Consider the following 15,277-nt stretch of genomic DNA (forward strand, 5'->3'; position numbering starts at 1 on the left):
TCAACTCATGTGGTCACATGTCATAAAATTGGGTCGGTCATCCCTTACATGTAGCCTTTTGCAACGATATTCACCAAATGAGCAGAAAATTCTGGTTTTAAATTTGGGAGCTGCAGTTTCAACTCAGCACGACTATCCTGTCTGCCTTCATCTGGATTCACAACATACAGAAAAGTTGGATGGTCATGGACCAGATGCGGACCAGAACTAAAACAGCACAACATCAGCAAAGATGCATGTTGCACATTTTCAAAATATGCCTTGGAATTGACACACAAACTAATTATGTTATTTAATAGAACTGCTCAGTTTCCTTTGTTTTTTCTTGAATTATGGCATGAAAATGGACACTTTACCTTAAGGGAAAACATGTTCCTGTTTTTTTTAAAAAAAGATCCCAAAATTCTAAGCCAACTTTATAACGCTCATGAAAGAGTGATTTGTGTTGCAGATCCCAGCAGCTCAATTTTCAAATATCAAAGGAGAGCTGATGAGGGTATCTCATGTTTTCATTCACATTCACACCAAAATTTGGAGATTATAAGAGGTGCAGAGGGAGGCCTAGCAGAACACAGGGAGGCCTCATCTTCTAAAATAGTTTTCACTGCTGTGTATACGAGCATCAATCAGAAAACCCTTGCTTCTGAGCAGCTGCTTTATATTGAAACATTTAATTACCACAAATGCAGAAAATATTTTGATGGCTGAAATTCATCCCCTATTAAAAATAATGTGTACTATATTGCAACAAAACATGGGGTATCGTGGCAATTCATCGTCATATGAATTCCTGGATTACAGTAATCTCTTTTATCATGTTTACATATCCCATGAAATCTTATAGAGTTAAATGCCATTCCCCAACAACTGATGTATAATTATAGAAAGCCGCCTTTTAGTGAAAGTACACCTAGAGTCGTGACTTGGCTGTTTCTCCTTATTCAAAAGTGTATTCCCACATTTTCCCCATTTCACACTCATGTCCGTTTTTGTTTCATCTGATATAAAACGGCACGCAAAAACACCGACTTTTAGTTGTTTCTAACTACAGAGAGAGAGAGATGGGAAGAGGGAGAGGGACAGAGACAGGCAGGCAGACAGACAAAAGGAGCTATTTGACTTCTGTTTCAAAACTACAGAAGCAAAACCTCAGAAGCAAAGACGCAGAGCTTCGGGTGTCCCTTTATTTCCGTCCAGCGGTCGCCCGAGTTTTCGCAGCGTTGTTCTAGTTATCCTAAACGGAGCCTTTTCGGCCGCCATAAGATTTCCTCTCGGTCTGGCAGAGAATTGGGGCGGAGTCATCTCGGCCTCCGTACTGGAGCCTTTTCGGCCGCCGTAAGGTTTCCTCTTGGTCTGGCAGAGAATTGGGGCGGAGTCATCTCGGCCTCCGTACTGGCGTAAGTGAACGTGGCCGGGCTTTGCCGAGAATTACCTGAGGAAAAAAACGTTTTTCTGTTATAGTTACTTGGGAGCGTTTTCTTGCTTTCGCCATGAGTCGAAACTACAACGATGAATTGCAATATTTGGATAAACTGGATAAGAACTGCTGGCGCATCAAGAAAGGATTTGTGCCCAACATGAACGTGAGTTGCTTTAAAGGCGCTTTTCATCGCTAAACTTCGTTCTGAAGCATTTTAGTGAATAGCTAAAAGCTGCCCCAAGTGCCCTTCATTCCTTTGGGCGATCATTCTGCCAATGCGATAAAGATGAAAATGACGAAGGTCCACTTGCTTGGTTCTGCTCAGTTTTTAACCGTGTTAAACATTGTTTATATATGATTTTAACCTACGGTGGTGCATACGATTGCATTTTATTATTTTGTATAATTAATCAAACGATATTGGCTCAAAGGATGAAAGGCGATTTATCATTATAAGCAATGCATCTAGAATTGCCAGTTTCCTGTTGGAGAGAAATTTGATCTGTAAATGTAGCTAATCAGAGTACCAATTGTGCTATTGGTATTTTTTTAAAAAGTTGGTTATTTACGTGATTCAAAATATTGACGTTTGTGGTTATTTAGGAAACTTTAGACCAACAATCAAGTACCGTATTTCCCCATGTATAAGCACCCCCTTTGTATAAGCCACCCCCCCAATTTTTGGACTGTGAAGTTTTGAAAAAAATATTTTATTAGAGAAACAAGTTATGAAGAAAGAAAATTTACAAAGAAACAAAATTCGACGTCTAGATCTACAACTTCGGTCATGATGCCGAAAGCGGTGCGGGCGACGCTAGCAATCTACGCATCGGAACGAGAGTAGGAACGAAGCATTCAGGCCGATGCCTAGCGTATGCATTTCTATTGCGTACTCACACTCGTAATCGTATCATCACGTACAATTTTTACAAAAAAGTATAGCATACTGCTGGAAAACCAGTTTATTCCTACTTTATTATTTTATGCATTTTTCACGTATAAAAAGTGTACCTGCTTTGTATATGCCACCCCCCTACTTTTTGGGCTTGAAAATTTTGGAAAAAAGGGGTGGCTTATACATGGGGAAATACAGTAAACGATACCCTAGTCAAGAAACTGCCAAAGAGCCATCAGCAAACAGCCAAAAAAATCCCTTAAGACCTCCACCCACACAGACAAACAAGACACTAGAATATAAACTGACAGCAAACAGAACTCCTTACTAGCACTGATGAAGTTACCTAGTTTGGGTAATGAAATGTCTACAAGACAAAAAAGTTCAGAGAGCACCAAGGACCCCTTAGTAGGAAGCTGTCCCTAAACCAGCAATCTTCTCTGGCACAAGAAACAGGTTTTGTGGAAGACAGTTTTCCCACAGACCACAATGGGCGGGGGGAATGGTTTCAGGCAAAACCTAGATCCTGTGCATGCACAGATGAAGTTTTCCTCGCTCCCCCGCTGCTTGTACCAGTACCAGTCCACAGTCCAGAAGCTGGGGACCCCTGCTCTTTCAACAAATCTAAATCTTTACTGGAATGTATTTTTAAAATAACCACAATTATGGAAGCATTCTGCTTTGCATGATACAGTTACTTACTCGCCAATATTTGTTTAAATTGTGACTCTTACTTCTGAATATGTGGTCCATTTTCTAATTTTCTTCTTTTTGTCTCTAGGTGGAGGGTGTGTTTTATGTGAACGATCCTTTGGAGAAGTTGATGTTTGAAGAACTAAGAAATGCATGCCGAGGTGGAGGTATGTGAGTTTTCAATTGCCTGTCTAAATCTCCTTGTTTCCTTATGCCTCCAATATTTGTCTCCTTTAAGTCTGTCGCATATTCCACAAATACATCCAGAAATCCAATAGAGCTTCTACTGTGCTTAGTTATCATAAATATGTTGTGGTTAATTAAAAGTATTTAGAAGACTGATAGTAAGTCTTATTTTTATCCTCAACAGGCTGCTCGGATAAACATATTTTTTAAAAAGGCCTTGGTTTATGAAGAATCATTGGTTGGACATGAGAAAATAACCATTTGCTCTTTAGTTCTGCTTGCTTAAATGTAAAGACATGTACCCTGTAAATTCCAACTTTGAATTGATACAGTATATTTTATGCCCAGTCTACCTCATGTTTCATAATATTTTTATTTTCTATAGGCTTAGAATGTGAAATATGCCTGTGATTGTAGTTATAGTCCTCTATATGTTTATCTAGGAATAAGCCTTAAATTCATCATTCATAATTCTGAGGAAATGTTAAGAGAATAGCCCTGTTCTTTGTCCTTAAAATGTTGGTTTTGTGTTACATTTTCATATGAAACAGGAAATTAGTTTCCACCTTTTTTTAGGTGTTGGTGGCTTTCTTCCAGCCATGAAACAAATTGGCAATGTAGCTGCATTACCTGGTATTGTTCATGTGAGTCCTTGTTATTTTAAATCCAGAATAAAACCATTATACAAAGACTTTACAAAGTATTCTTCTATGTAATAAAGAATAGTTAGAACTATTGCTTCAAATAGAAATAAGAATGTTTTCCAATAGAAAAGAATACGTGTAGCTCAGGGTTGAACTGTGAAGCCTTTAGTGCAGAAGTGTCAAACCTGATTTAATTGAGGGCCACATTAGGGTTGTGCTTGACCTTGGGGGGCTGGGGTGGGTGTGCCCAGCTCAGTGTCACTTGTGTCAGGGGTGCCTATGGCAGCCCAAGCGCTCTGCCAGCAAAAACAGACTCCTGAGCTCCATTTTCGGCCTCCTGTAACCCTCTGCCAGCAAAAACAGAGCTCAGGAGGGTCACACACAGCCCTCCCTAGCTCCCTTTTCACTGGCAGAGGCACTGTAGACCGGTCATTTGATGTTTCCAGGGCCAGATCAAATCAGCCCACAGGCCGGATCCAGTCCCCGGGCCTCGTTGATACCTCTGCTTTAATGCTTCTGAACTTTGTTTGCTTGCAGATATTTAATTATCCAAGTAGGTACCATCATCAGTGCAAGAATGGATGATGTTACCTAGCTGGATAATGAAACATCGGTAAGCAGACAACCAAGTTCAGAATTACAAAGGACTCCACAATAAGAATACTGTCAGCCTTTCCTATCCTAAAAGTTTGATGTATAAATTCAAATATTCAAGGGTGTGATGGAAGTAGAGGGCTTACATTTGCCATTATTTTTTTCAATGAAATGAGATATTTATTTGCAGTTTGTCATTTTGAATATGGTACACCCCTTGATATAAATGTTGAATCTTCTGCTTTTGGATGCTGTGCAATGGGAATGTTATGGCCTAGGATTACTTCATAGCATAGGAATGTCATTCATATTTATTCTGATATTGATTGCCTTTATTTTCCCCTTTTTATACAAAAATTGTATTTCAGCGATCTATTGGACTTCCTGATGTTCATTCAGGGTATGGCTTTGCTATTGGCAATATGGCAGCCTTTGATATGAGTGATCCAGAAGCAGTAGTTTCACCAGGTATGGACATCTATAGTTGGTATCTATGTGGAAAGAAAACCTTTAGGTATCTCCAAATATGTGTTAGATGTATCAGGCTCCAATACAAAGGGCAACTGTACAGAGATACTGTTAAACCATTCTTTATAATAATAATACTTTATTTGCGGTCACAGACCAAAACACAAGTACAACAAAAGAAGGACGTGGAAAACTTAGTCATGAACAATTAGTCACCAAAAACTTGACTAAGGGGAATTACAGTGTTCTCCTCTGATGGTTAAAGCTCTTAAAAAAAATTTGGAAACCAAAGAAGTGATATATGAGGAGCCATCCCCTAGACAATATAAGAACAAATTACTAACATTGGGTCTAGAAGGGTCTGTTTCAAGGAGAGACAGTAACTTAGATCTGTCTGCATTATACATAGGGCAATATAAAAGGACATGCTCCACAGTTTCAATCTCAGCTCTGTCACAGGGGCATAGCCGCTCGTTAATCGGGAGCCTCTTAAATCGCCCATCCAGTAGTGCTGAGGGCAAGACATTAAAGCGAGCTAGGGAGAAAGCTCTTCTATACTTGGGAATGGTTAGAGTGTAAAAATAGGAAGCTATCCTCAGTCCGTAATTATTAAATTGGCTGAAGATCAGAGGGGAGCGAGTTTTGTTAGCTCTGGCTTGTAGATATTGCAAGTCAATGTCCACAAGCCATTGGACTACCCTAAATTGGGCATCCTTGAGGCCATAATCTCCCAGGGCACCCCCCATAAAACCTAGCAGGTGTAATTTCTTCATCAGCTCCCTCTCCCAACGAGAAATATGAGAGTCAGCAAACACCAGGGAGAGGTAGCTAGCAGGAACTGCCAGAAAGAGCACCCGAAACCACCAATGTTAACCATTCTATGTAAGTAACAGTTGATTGGTGATATGTTCTGTAGTATGTTACATTTTCAACAGTTAGGCAGTTTTTAGTTCTAAGGCCAGAAACACTTAATTATCTAAACAATTTACAGTGCAGAAGCCATATTTTTATTCTGGGTTGACTTGAAGAAACAGGTGGAGATTTTTGCACTATACATATGCTGGCCAAAGCAAAATACTCTCATTGATTTTTTTTTTTTAGGACAAAGTCTATTTATTAGATTTATCCTAAAATAACAAGTACTTGTATTGCAAAGTTCTATGTTAAGCTGAAATAACTGTCATGAAGTGTGATTATGTGGATGACCTATGCCGAAGTGTAACATTTCAGTATGTTTACCCTGAAATTAGTGCAAAGTAGTCCTGTTCTTTCCATAGCACTAGCAATAGCACTTAGACTTACATACCGCTTCATAGTGCTTTACAGCCCTCTCTAAGCAGTTTACAGAGTCACATGTTGCCCCCAACAATTTTGGGTCCCCATTTTACCCTCCTCGAAAGGATGGAAGGCTGAGTCAACCTTGAGCCTGGTGGGATTTGAACTGCCAAATTACAGGCAGCCGACAGTCAACAGAAGTAGCCTGCAGTGCTGCACTTTAACTATTGTGCCATCAAGGCTCAGTTGTTTCTATGTAATACAAATATAGCACTTAGACTTGTATATACTGCTTCATATATTTCTTTATCAGAATACCGAACTATATAAAGTTTACTGAATGTAATTAATTATAGCTGTGACAAAAATGCAGTTGATTGCAATGATGAGTTCTGAGTTTTCTGAGTTCATATTCTGATTGAATAATTGAGTATTTTGAGTTCATAATATTAGCAACTGCACAAAATGATTTCTGGAGCTAAATTTTAAAAGGTATGTTTTGGTTACTCACACAGGAGGTGTAGGGTTTGACATTAACTGTGGTGTTCGATTGCTGCGGACCAACCTTGATGAGTGTGATGTCCAGCCAGTGAAGGAGCAGCTTGCACAATCCATGTTTGACCACATTCCTGTAGGGGTGGGATCCAAGGGTGTCATCCCCATGAATGCCAAGTAAGAGTTATTTTTTTTCTCGAATGTCTGCATTATTGCTTCATTTTTGAAGGGAAAAGTGGCAGAAGGAAAATGAAATAACTTGCAAATCTGTTAGTAGCAAACATGTAAAAATGCCAAAATGTTTTCCAGTTATTGCTACATAGCTGTTTGAAAGCTTTGCTAAAGTTAATCATCATATATCTAGAGGACTTTTATTTCCATAATTCTGTTTTAACCGGGAATTATGTTTAGGCATCTGGAGGGCATCCAGATACATAAAAGTTGTCTTAGTGCAAACTCACCTTGTAGTTTGGTGATAATATGTACTAGTAGGCTCTATGTTTCAACCTACCACTCGTTCTTGTTAGGATGCTAATAATTTTACTCATTTAAGAACCACGATTTTTAGTCCTAAAATATTTTGGGGCATCATGGAAAGATTTGGGATTATAACTGATTGCCACAATATATTTCTCAGCCTTCTTAATTGTCAGAGTGACTCCTTAGTATGTATGCAGTGGTCAGCTGGTTCGAGGGCATCAGCATGGAAATGGGTTAAAATCTGTAAGACAGTGATATCTGGGCATTAGACTCCTAAACATCTCTGAGCTAACTCTCATAGGATGTCAGATCTGCCCTCTTCAGCTTCTACGCTTTGCTGGCATCCTTCCATAAAATTCAAGGAGAGTGAGGGGAAAAGACATGGGAATGTGAAGATAAAACAATGGGAGGGCGAGAGAGCCTTGACAGAAACCAGACGTGCCAAGCCAAAGTAAACCAGCCACCAAGGACACCTGGTTTGGGAACAGAATGTGAAATTGCATCAAATGGTGCAAAACAACCAAGCGGTTCCCAAAATATCTAAACAGCATGCTATTGGACACCGATGGTCAAAGGGGGCGGGGCAGCCAAACAAAGATAAAAAGTGTAACCTTTGCATGGGAATATTCAGATCTAGTCTTAACTTTCACTGCAACCATTAACTTTAGCATAAGAACCTATCACTTCAACCAGATGGAGTCGAGGGTCTTTCTTTCCTAAATATCTGAGTTGGGGCCGGCCTGACATAGGAAGACATCAGGGGACCTTTTTAAAAAAATATAGTTGGCGACTGGGACCAATTAGAACAGCCCAGTCTGATGCCACCCAAACATGCCATGTTTAAATTGACACTTCCCTGTTGTTTTTCCTCGAAGTTCATTATCTTCTCTAGAGCTGGTCCTATGCTTTCCAAATCTTTAAACATTTGCTGCATTGCAGTCCTTTTGCCCCTGTAAGGTGAGGAGAAAGGAAACTTTCCAACCTATCTAGCTTCTTCTTCTTCTTCTTCTTTTTTGCAATGTGAGAATGATACCTCTGAATTTAGTCACTATTACTTTATAGAAGGAAATGAAAATGAACCTCAATTGTTTGAAAGTATATTTTACATAGTTGTCTATGTTCTAATTGCAAAAGTTTGCTAATCAAAGCTTGATTTAAAAGATTTACATGGCCACCCACCTTACAGAACACAATTCTGGGTTGGTCACAATGATAAAGCAAAAACAAAAAAAAAAACAAAATATTAAGCACCTAATCCATCATATCAGTGCATCAATGCAATCCTGAGGCTTCAACTTTACCCTGTCCCATGTGGGAGAAAAGCCAGCCCTTTTCAGCTTTTGGGAAAGCTAAAGTTGGGGCGGTGCAGCTGCCAGATCCCAAGGGAAAGGTAGTTCCACAGGGCAGGGCTTTTTATAGAAAAGGGATGCTTTCTACTTTTCACTAGATGACAACACTTGAGCAGTGGAACCTGGGGAGTATTTACACTTTGAGTAATGTGATAATTGTGAACTAAGATGTAGGAGTGAGTCTGTGGTAACTTTCAGTTTGTATTTGTTTGTGGTCTCCTAATTGGAGTGTCTTTCATTCTCAGGGACCTGGAGGAAGCTTTAGAGATGGGGGTAGACTGGTCCTTACGAGAGGGCTATGCCTGGGCTGAAGATAAAGAGCACTGTGAAGAATATGGGAGGATGTTGCAGGCAGATCCAAATAAAGTGTCGGCAAGAGCTAAGAAAAGAGGTTTACCTCAGGTAATCGGACTGTAGATATAATTTTGGGTTATCATTGCTGATTTTAATTTAATTAATTTAATTTTAATTTAACCAGGTTGATTTTAATAATATTGAAGCACAACAGAACAATATCCAGAAATTTGATTAACTGATGTCATGGTTCAAAAGAGAACTCATCCACCTTTGGTTTTCATGGCTGAGGGTGGAGTTAGACCTGGTTCTCTGCAGTCCTAGTCTAGCATCTAACTGGCTCTTGCACTGATTAAGGACTTCACTTTGTTGTAATGAAATTTCACCTTTTGATTGATTAGCCTTAAATATTGTCTTTTATTTTTGTTTGATTTTGTTTGATTTGCCTTAAATATTGTCTTTTATTTTTGTTTGATTTGGTGATTCAGTATTAACTGATTTTTTTAAAATTTACATCTGATCTGATCTAATGTTTTGATTTTAGTCTTTAGGAAACATACATTTTAAAAGGAGCTTAACTGTTCAGAAAATAAAGAGAATCTTTTCCCATTAATATCTGGAATGTGAAAGTAATCTCCTTCTATTAATAAGACGAAGGGATGTAAGATTGCTTTAATTTTCCAGAGTTTCTAATAAATAGCGCAAATCTTTCATTTTTCGTGTTGGGAAAAGCTAAGTTCTCCTATTCTGTTTAACAGCTGGGGACTTTGGGAGCAGGAAACCACTATGCTGAGATACAGGTGGTGGATGACATTTATAATGAATATGCTGCCCGAAAGATGGGTATAGACCATAAGGGACAAATATGTGTGATGATCCACAGTGGGAGCAGAGGCCTTGGCCACCAAGTAGCTACAGGTATGTGGCTAATGCCCTTTTGTGTTATTGAAATTAAATATCCAGCGTAATATTAGAGCTAGTTTCTATGGCACAAACTGTATGTGGAAAAAACACACCATCTTTATGCAATATGTATGGAACCTAAAACTATATTTTACATTCTAGGCCTGCTGGTCAGAATCACTATTTCTGAATTTATTTGGTCATATTTTTACAGATGCCTTAGTAGCTATGGAAAAAGCAATGAAACGAGACAAGATCATAGTGAATGACCGTCAATTGGCATGTGCCAGAATAGCTTCTCAGGAAGGCCAAGATTATTTGAAAGGGATGGCAGCAGCTGGAAACTATGCATGGGTCAATCGTTCCTCCATGACTTTTCTTACTAGACAGGTAAGGTAGCTCATCACTTCTGTCTCTTTAAAAATGAGACCTAATCAGGTATAACTGCCTAGGATAGAGAAATTCAGCTCTGGCTAAAATATTCTTCCCAACCTGATGTTCTCCAGATATGTTTTGATGGTGGTTGACATGGGCTTCAGTCCCAGAAAAAGCATAGATTAGTGACGTTGGTCTGTGATATGTCTATCTTGAAAGAAATACAGGTAGTCCTTACTTACTGACTGCCTTATTTAGTGATCATTCAAAGTTACAATGGTGCCAAAAATAGCTTTGCGATCAATTCTTATATTTACGATCGTCATAGCATTTGGTGCTTTGCAACTGGTACACATTTACAACTGTTGCAGCATCCTGCAGTCATTACCATTTGTGTGCTGCTTAATTGACTTGTGTCAAGCGGAACTCAGAAGGTAAAAGTAAAATCATAAGTCTCTATTGATTCATTGCTTAGCAACCATGTTTCTAGTCCCAATTGGGGCTGGTGCGACTTGTATATCTGTGCAAACTCAGTTGCATTCTGCTTTATGACACCAGACTAACAATTTCAGAAGTACTAAATTTATTTAAGAGGTGAATTTGAGATTCAGTTTCCAATATATGGGCTACCAGACTGGATCTACCTGTGGTATGAATACATTGGGCTTCTGTTTCTAAACATTAAGTGTCAGCTGAGCTTTTATTTAATTATAGCCCTTTTCTCCAACATTGAGTTGCCCTAAATTTGGGTCATATTGTCTAGATCTTTAGGGTTGAAAGCCAATTCACATTAGTTCATTAAGATTTTAGGTGTAAATCATGCTTATTTTGTGCATGGGAGGAGCAGTGTTCCAAATGTTTGTTCACAGTGCATATGAATAGATTTGCCATAAATAATGGCCATTTTATGCTTTGAAAAAAGTCAGACCTGTTTTTCAAATCAAAGGATTTTGCAATCTTGAGCATCAAGGAAACATTCAGAAAAGGTTTTGTTAATGCTTCCGCTGAACTATATGCTTCATTCCAACCATAGTTTGGAAGTGCATTTTACCAATATAATTGTCTAACAGTTTAGAGAATGTCTCTCAAGTAGAGTAACACAAGATTTGCTGTTAAAATCTGTTCTTAGAATGCAGGAAACTTGAGATAAACTGATTGTTAGAGAAAGAATTGCAGAAAATTGTAACAAGATTCCAGTTTCTGTAAACAATTTCAGCTCTAGTCCCCCTTCTCATATATACCAATCCTGCATAACATATTATTAGAACTACCTTATGTACCTGTATCGTTTTCTAGGCATTTGCTAAAGTCTTCAACACCACCCCCGATGATCTGGACATGCATGTAATCTACGATGTGTCTCACAACATTGCAAAAGTAGAACAGCATGTGGTAGATGGAAAAGAACGGACCTTGTTGGTGCATAGGAAAGGATCAACCAGAGCATTCCCTCCTCACCACCCTCTTATAGCTGTGGATTACCAAGTAGGAACTTCTGAAATTTCTCTCATGTTAGCATTCACGAAATGTAATTTCCCTTTGCATCTCGCCGAAATGTCGCCAAGATAGTCTTAATCTTACACAGGAAAAGACCCGAACACACCTAGACCTGTGTGTGTGTGTGTGTGTGTGTATTAGTTTTCACGGAATCTCATCTGCCATCATCAGGCTTCTGATTGTGTATTGTGTATTGTGTTCATCTGTGACTATACAGAAGCCTGATGATGGCAGATGAGATTCTGCTGAAACATTGCTACAACTTTAAAAGCACAACTATAATGACCTGGGAAAATACAAAGCTGAATACCATGCATGTAAGTACCCGCAAAAACTTAAGAAAACATATGTGTGTGTGTGTGTGTGTGTGTGTGTGTTTTCTTAAGTTTTCGCGGGTACTTACATGTATGGTATTCAGCTTTGTTCGGGTATTTTCCCATGTCATTGTAGTTGTGCTTTTAAAGTTGTAGCAACGTTACAGTTGTAGCAACGTTTTATATATATATATACACATACACATACACATATACATATACATATATACATACATACATATACATATACATATATATATATATATATATATATATATATATATATATATATAACTGTATTTCATCAACATTTATTTTTATTGGTTGATAATAATTTGCACCCATTCCAGCATAACTAATACTGATTATATGTGTGTCTCCAGCTGACCGGCCAGCCAGTGTTGATCGGCGGAACAATGGGAACTTGCAGTTACGTCCTTACTGGTACTGAACAAGGCATGACTGAAACCTTTGGAACCACCTGCCATGGAGCAGTGAGTAGGGCTTTTTGCTTCATACTTGTGTACATTTGGATTATATGCTACCCAAAATAAAGCTTCAATTATTCTGGCAAGAGGAATGGCATCATAAATCCATAACTGTTGAGGGATCGAATGAGGATGTAGAGAGACTTGATTACAAATCAACTTCCTGACTGTTTTAATTAGGATTCATCAATCTGGTGCCTGAAAGTAACCACATTGAGATCCTGTCCACTTCCTCAAGATTTACTGACTCAAACTCATAATACACCACAAGACTTGAGTCCTAGGCATCTTGGTTGGACCAGGCTAGTCAAGGTCCAAGGTGGAGCACATCTGAGCAACTGTCCTTATATATGTATATTTGTATTAGAAAACTTTTAACAAATTCAGGAATCTTAAGAATCTGTACTATTTATTCTAATATACGGTCAAGGCCATATGTAACTGTTTTCTTCATTCATGTTGCTAATGTTTGCTTCAATTGAAGACTGGTACTTAAAGAAATACATTATCCTACAGGGCCGTGCATTGTCCCGTGCCAAATCACGACGTAACTTGGATTTCCAGGATGTGTTGGACAAGTTGGCAGATATGGGGATTGCGATCCGTGTTGCATCTCCCAAACTAGTCATGGAAGAAGTGAGAGTTCTTTTAATCTTTCTTTGGACAATTTTATTTCTGGAATGCATTTCTTTTCACAGCAAAGTATTAGCATCTATTATCAGAAGAAAAAAAAATACAATTGATCAGAATTGACCAAATTAAATGCCCTAATTTCTGTCTGGAAGGGGTTCCCTTTTTTTCCTTTTTGATTTGGGATAAATTATTTTCTCTTAACACCTTATTTCCTTTTTTTATCTCCTTTTTCCTAGGCTCCTGAATCTTATAAGAATGTGACAGATGTGGTTAACACCTGCCATGCAGCTGGCATCAGCAAGAAAGCAATTAAACTGAGGCCCATTGCAGTAATCAAAGGGTGAAGAAGCCATTCACAGAATCTTGACAGAAACTCTTCTTACTCAGACTACTTGTTAATTATGTTTCCATCCAGATGGAAACTCTCACAAACTGTTTGTTAGAACTTTTGGACTTAAGAAATATGGTACAAAAAAGATAAACCAAGATCTGTTGCTCTTTTGATCTAATGGCAAGTTGTCTGAAGCTGACTGAGTTTCTTTAAGGGAAAAATGTGAAACAGTTTTTCAGAAGATTATCTGATCCTAATAAACGGTCTGTTCTGTCTATAATGAGATTTCTGACCAGTGCTAATATGATAGCTATCTTTTTTCAAGAAGGCTGGGTGAGTTTTCCCCCCTAACTTTAGTTGTTTCTCTCTAATAAAGACTTAGAGTCCCAAGTAATAATATATAACATCTCTTGAATTTATTCGTTAGCATGACAGTTTTTGACCAATAAATTAAGCCTGACTAAGCTAGTAATCTGTAGGATGTAGCAAAATTTGCAAATGTTCTTACTACAGACGTCCGTGAAGCAGCAGTTTCTTCTGAGGTGTTTTTGACTAAGCAAGGATAAGTTGCATCCCCACTACACAACAGAGGGTACTTCTTAGGAGCAGTTGATTCTGTGCACATCTCAGAGTAATATCTCTATCTGAAGTTTTACTTGTACTTTAGTGGAGGAACAATACTACATTCTGAAAAAGAAAACCAGCTTTCCATTGAAGACATAGCTAGCTTTCAGTAATGCTTTAAGCCATTCCTGTCTAGAACATACCTAATAGCTATATCGATAAAGAGCTGAGGTGGTGCAGTGGTTAGAATGCAGTATTGTAGGCTAATTCTGCCAACTTCCAGCAGTTCGATTCTCACCAGCTCAAGGTTGACTCAACGTTCCATCTTTCCGAGGTTGGCAAAATGAGGACCCAGGGTAATATGCTGACTCTGTAAACTGCTTAGAGAGGGCTATGAAGCACTGTTATATAAGTCTAAGTGCTATTGCTGTTGCTATCCTCCAAGCTGTCATTAAAAAATACAAAAACTTGGTCTTTTGTTGCATCTTCTGAACACTGACTAAATAGACCGTGTAGATAGAGCAGTATCTGAGTTACTTCTTAAAATGGCAAACTGGAAATCATATTGATTGTACTGTTTTTGACTTTACTTCTATCTTATAAATTTAAATGGCTGCTTATTTACATTTTTTTAAAAAAATCTCCAAGACTTTCCAGATCTTGAAACCTTCTAAATAAAGCTGCAAGGAAATAATTGCAAAAGTTCAGAAGTTACCTTTCATTTAAAGACAATCAGATCTATTTGTAATTTAGGAGTAAAGCAGATGTTCTGAAGTGGGGAGATGGTATTGCTGCTACTCCGCGGTATAAGTAATTTAATTTGAACTTTACAAATAATCTCTAGTAGTCCTAAATTCAGTCTGTTTGGACTAAGTGTGTTGATTTTTCAGAACTCACAATGAGTTCTTCTGCTTCATTATAAAATGTGTTACAATGAGTGCCATCAGTAGAGGGCAGCTTATTAAAGATAAACTGAAAGAAATGGCATTACTAGAGAAAAGTTTGAAAGAAACACTGGATAAAGAGTGCAGTATTCTTTTGAAAAAGATTGGTAAACTGATGTCACTAGTAGTTTGCAATTAATTTAACAAGCCCAATAAACTAAAGTTTAAACAGGATAAAACAGAAAATAGTTTGTAAAAGCTATATAAATCTACTCTTCAGACTAAGAGCATGACTTATGTGTGCTGAATCTCTGTGCCGTTTTGGCACTATTGCAAACAATAACAAGATCACATTGTCTTTAGTATGAAAACAGAAAGATAGAAAAGTCGACATTCTAATTACAAAAAACACTCTCTCCTACATTTGTGTGAACTCCTTTTGTGTCAGGCTTGCCTCCGTTCAAAACTCAAGAAAGAGACTCCAATTTTAGATAA

The 15,277-nt window shown here is 38.2% G+C and overlaps 1 protein-coding gene across 1 annotated transcript; it reads left to right on the forward strand.

The window, feature by feature from the left end:
* The first annotated feature begins 1,391 nt into the window (after positions 1–1,391).
* On the forward strand, positions 1,392–13,614 carry RTCB (RNA 2',3'-cyclic phosphate and 5'-OH ligase). The gene is made up of 12 exons (XM_026695394.2): positions 1,392–1,583; positions 3,097–3,175; positions 3,771–3,838; positions 4,801–4,900; positions 6,691–6,847; positions 8,745–8,901; positions 9,552–9,711; positions 9,911–10,086; positions 11,368–11,556; positions 12,266–12,376; positions 12,887–13,006; positions 13,240–13,614. Exons 1-12 carry the CDS (start codon positions 1,491–1,493, stop codon positions 13,345–13,347), a joined length of 1,518 nt encoding a protein of 505 aa, XP_026551179.1. The 5' UTR covers positions 1,392–1,490; the 3' UTR covers positions 13,348–13,614.
* Positions 13,615–15,277: the final 1,663 nt, after the last annotated feature.

The sequence above is a fragment of the Pseudonaja textilis genome, chromosome 5, assembly GCF_049901715.1.
Source record: "Pseudonaja textilis isolate UNSWEBS1 chromosome 5, rPseTex1.2, whole genome shotgun sequence".
In the NCBI taxonomy this organism is placed as follows: domain Eukaryota; kingdom Metazoa; phylum Chordata; class Lepidosauria; order Squamata; family Elapidae; genus Pseudonaja; species Pseudonaja textilis.

What these genes read in the sequence shown, in the direction of transcription:
- RTCB (XM_026695394.2), top strand. Translation starts at nt 1,491, where the DNA reads ATGAGTCGAAACTACAACGATGAATTGCAATATTTGGATAAACTGGAT. An exon ending in AGAAAAGAGGTTTACCTCAG is followed by an intron (nt 8,902 to 9,551) that starts GTAATCGGACTG and finishes TCTGTTTAACAG; the next exon opens with CTGGGGACTTTGGGAGCAGG. An exon ending in CCAAACTAGTCATGGAAGAA is followed by an intron (nt 13,007 to 13,239) that starts GTGAGAGTTCTT and finishes CCTTTTTCCTAG; the next exon opens with GCTCCTGAATCTTATAAGAA.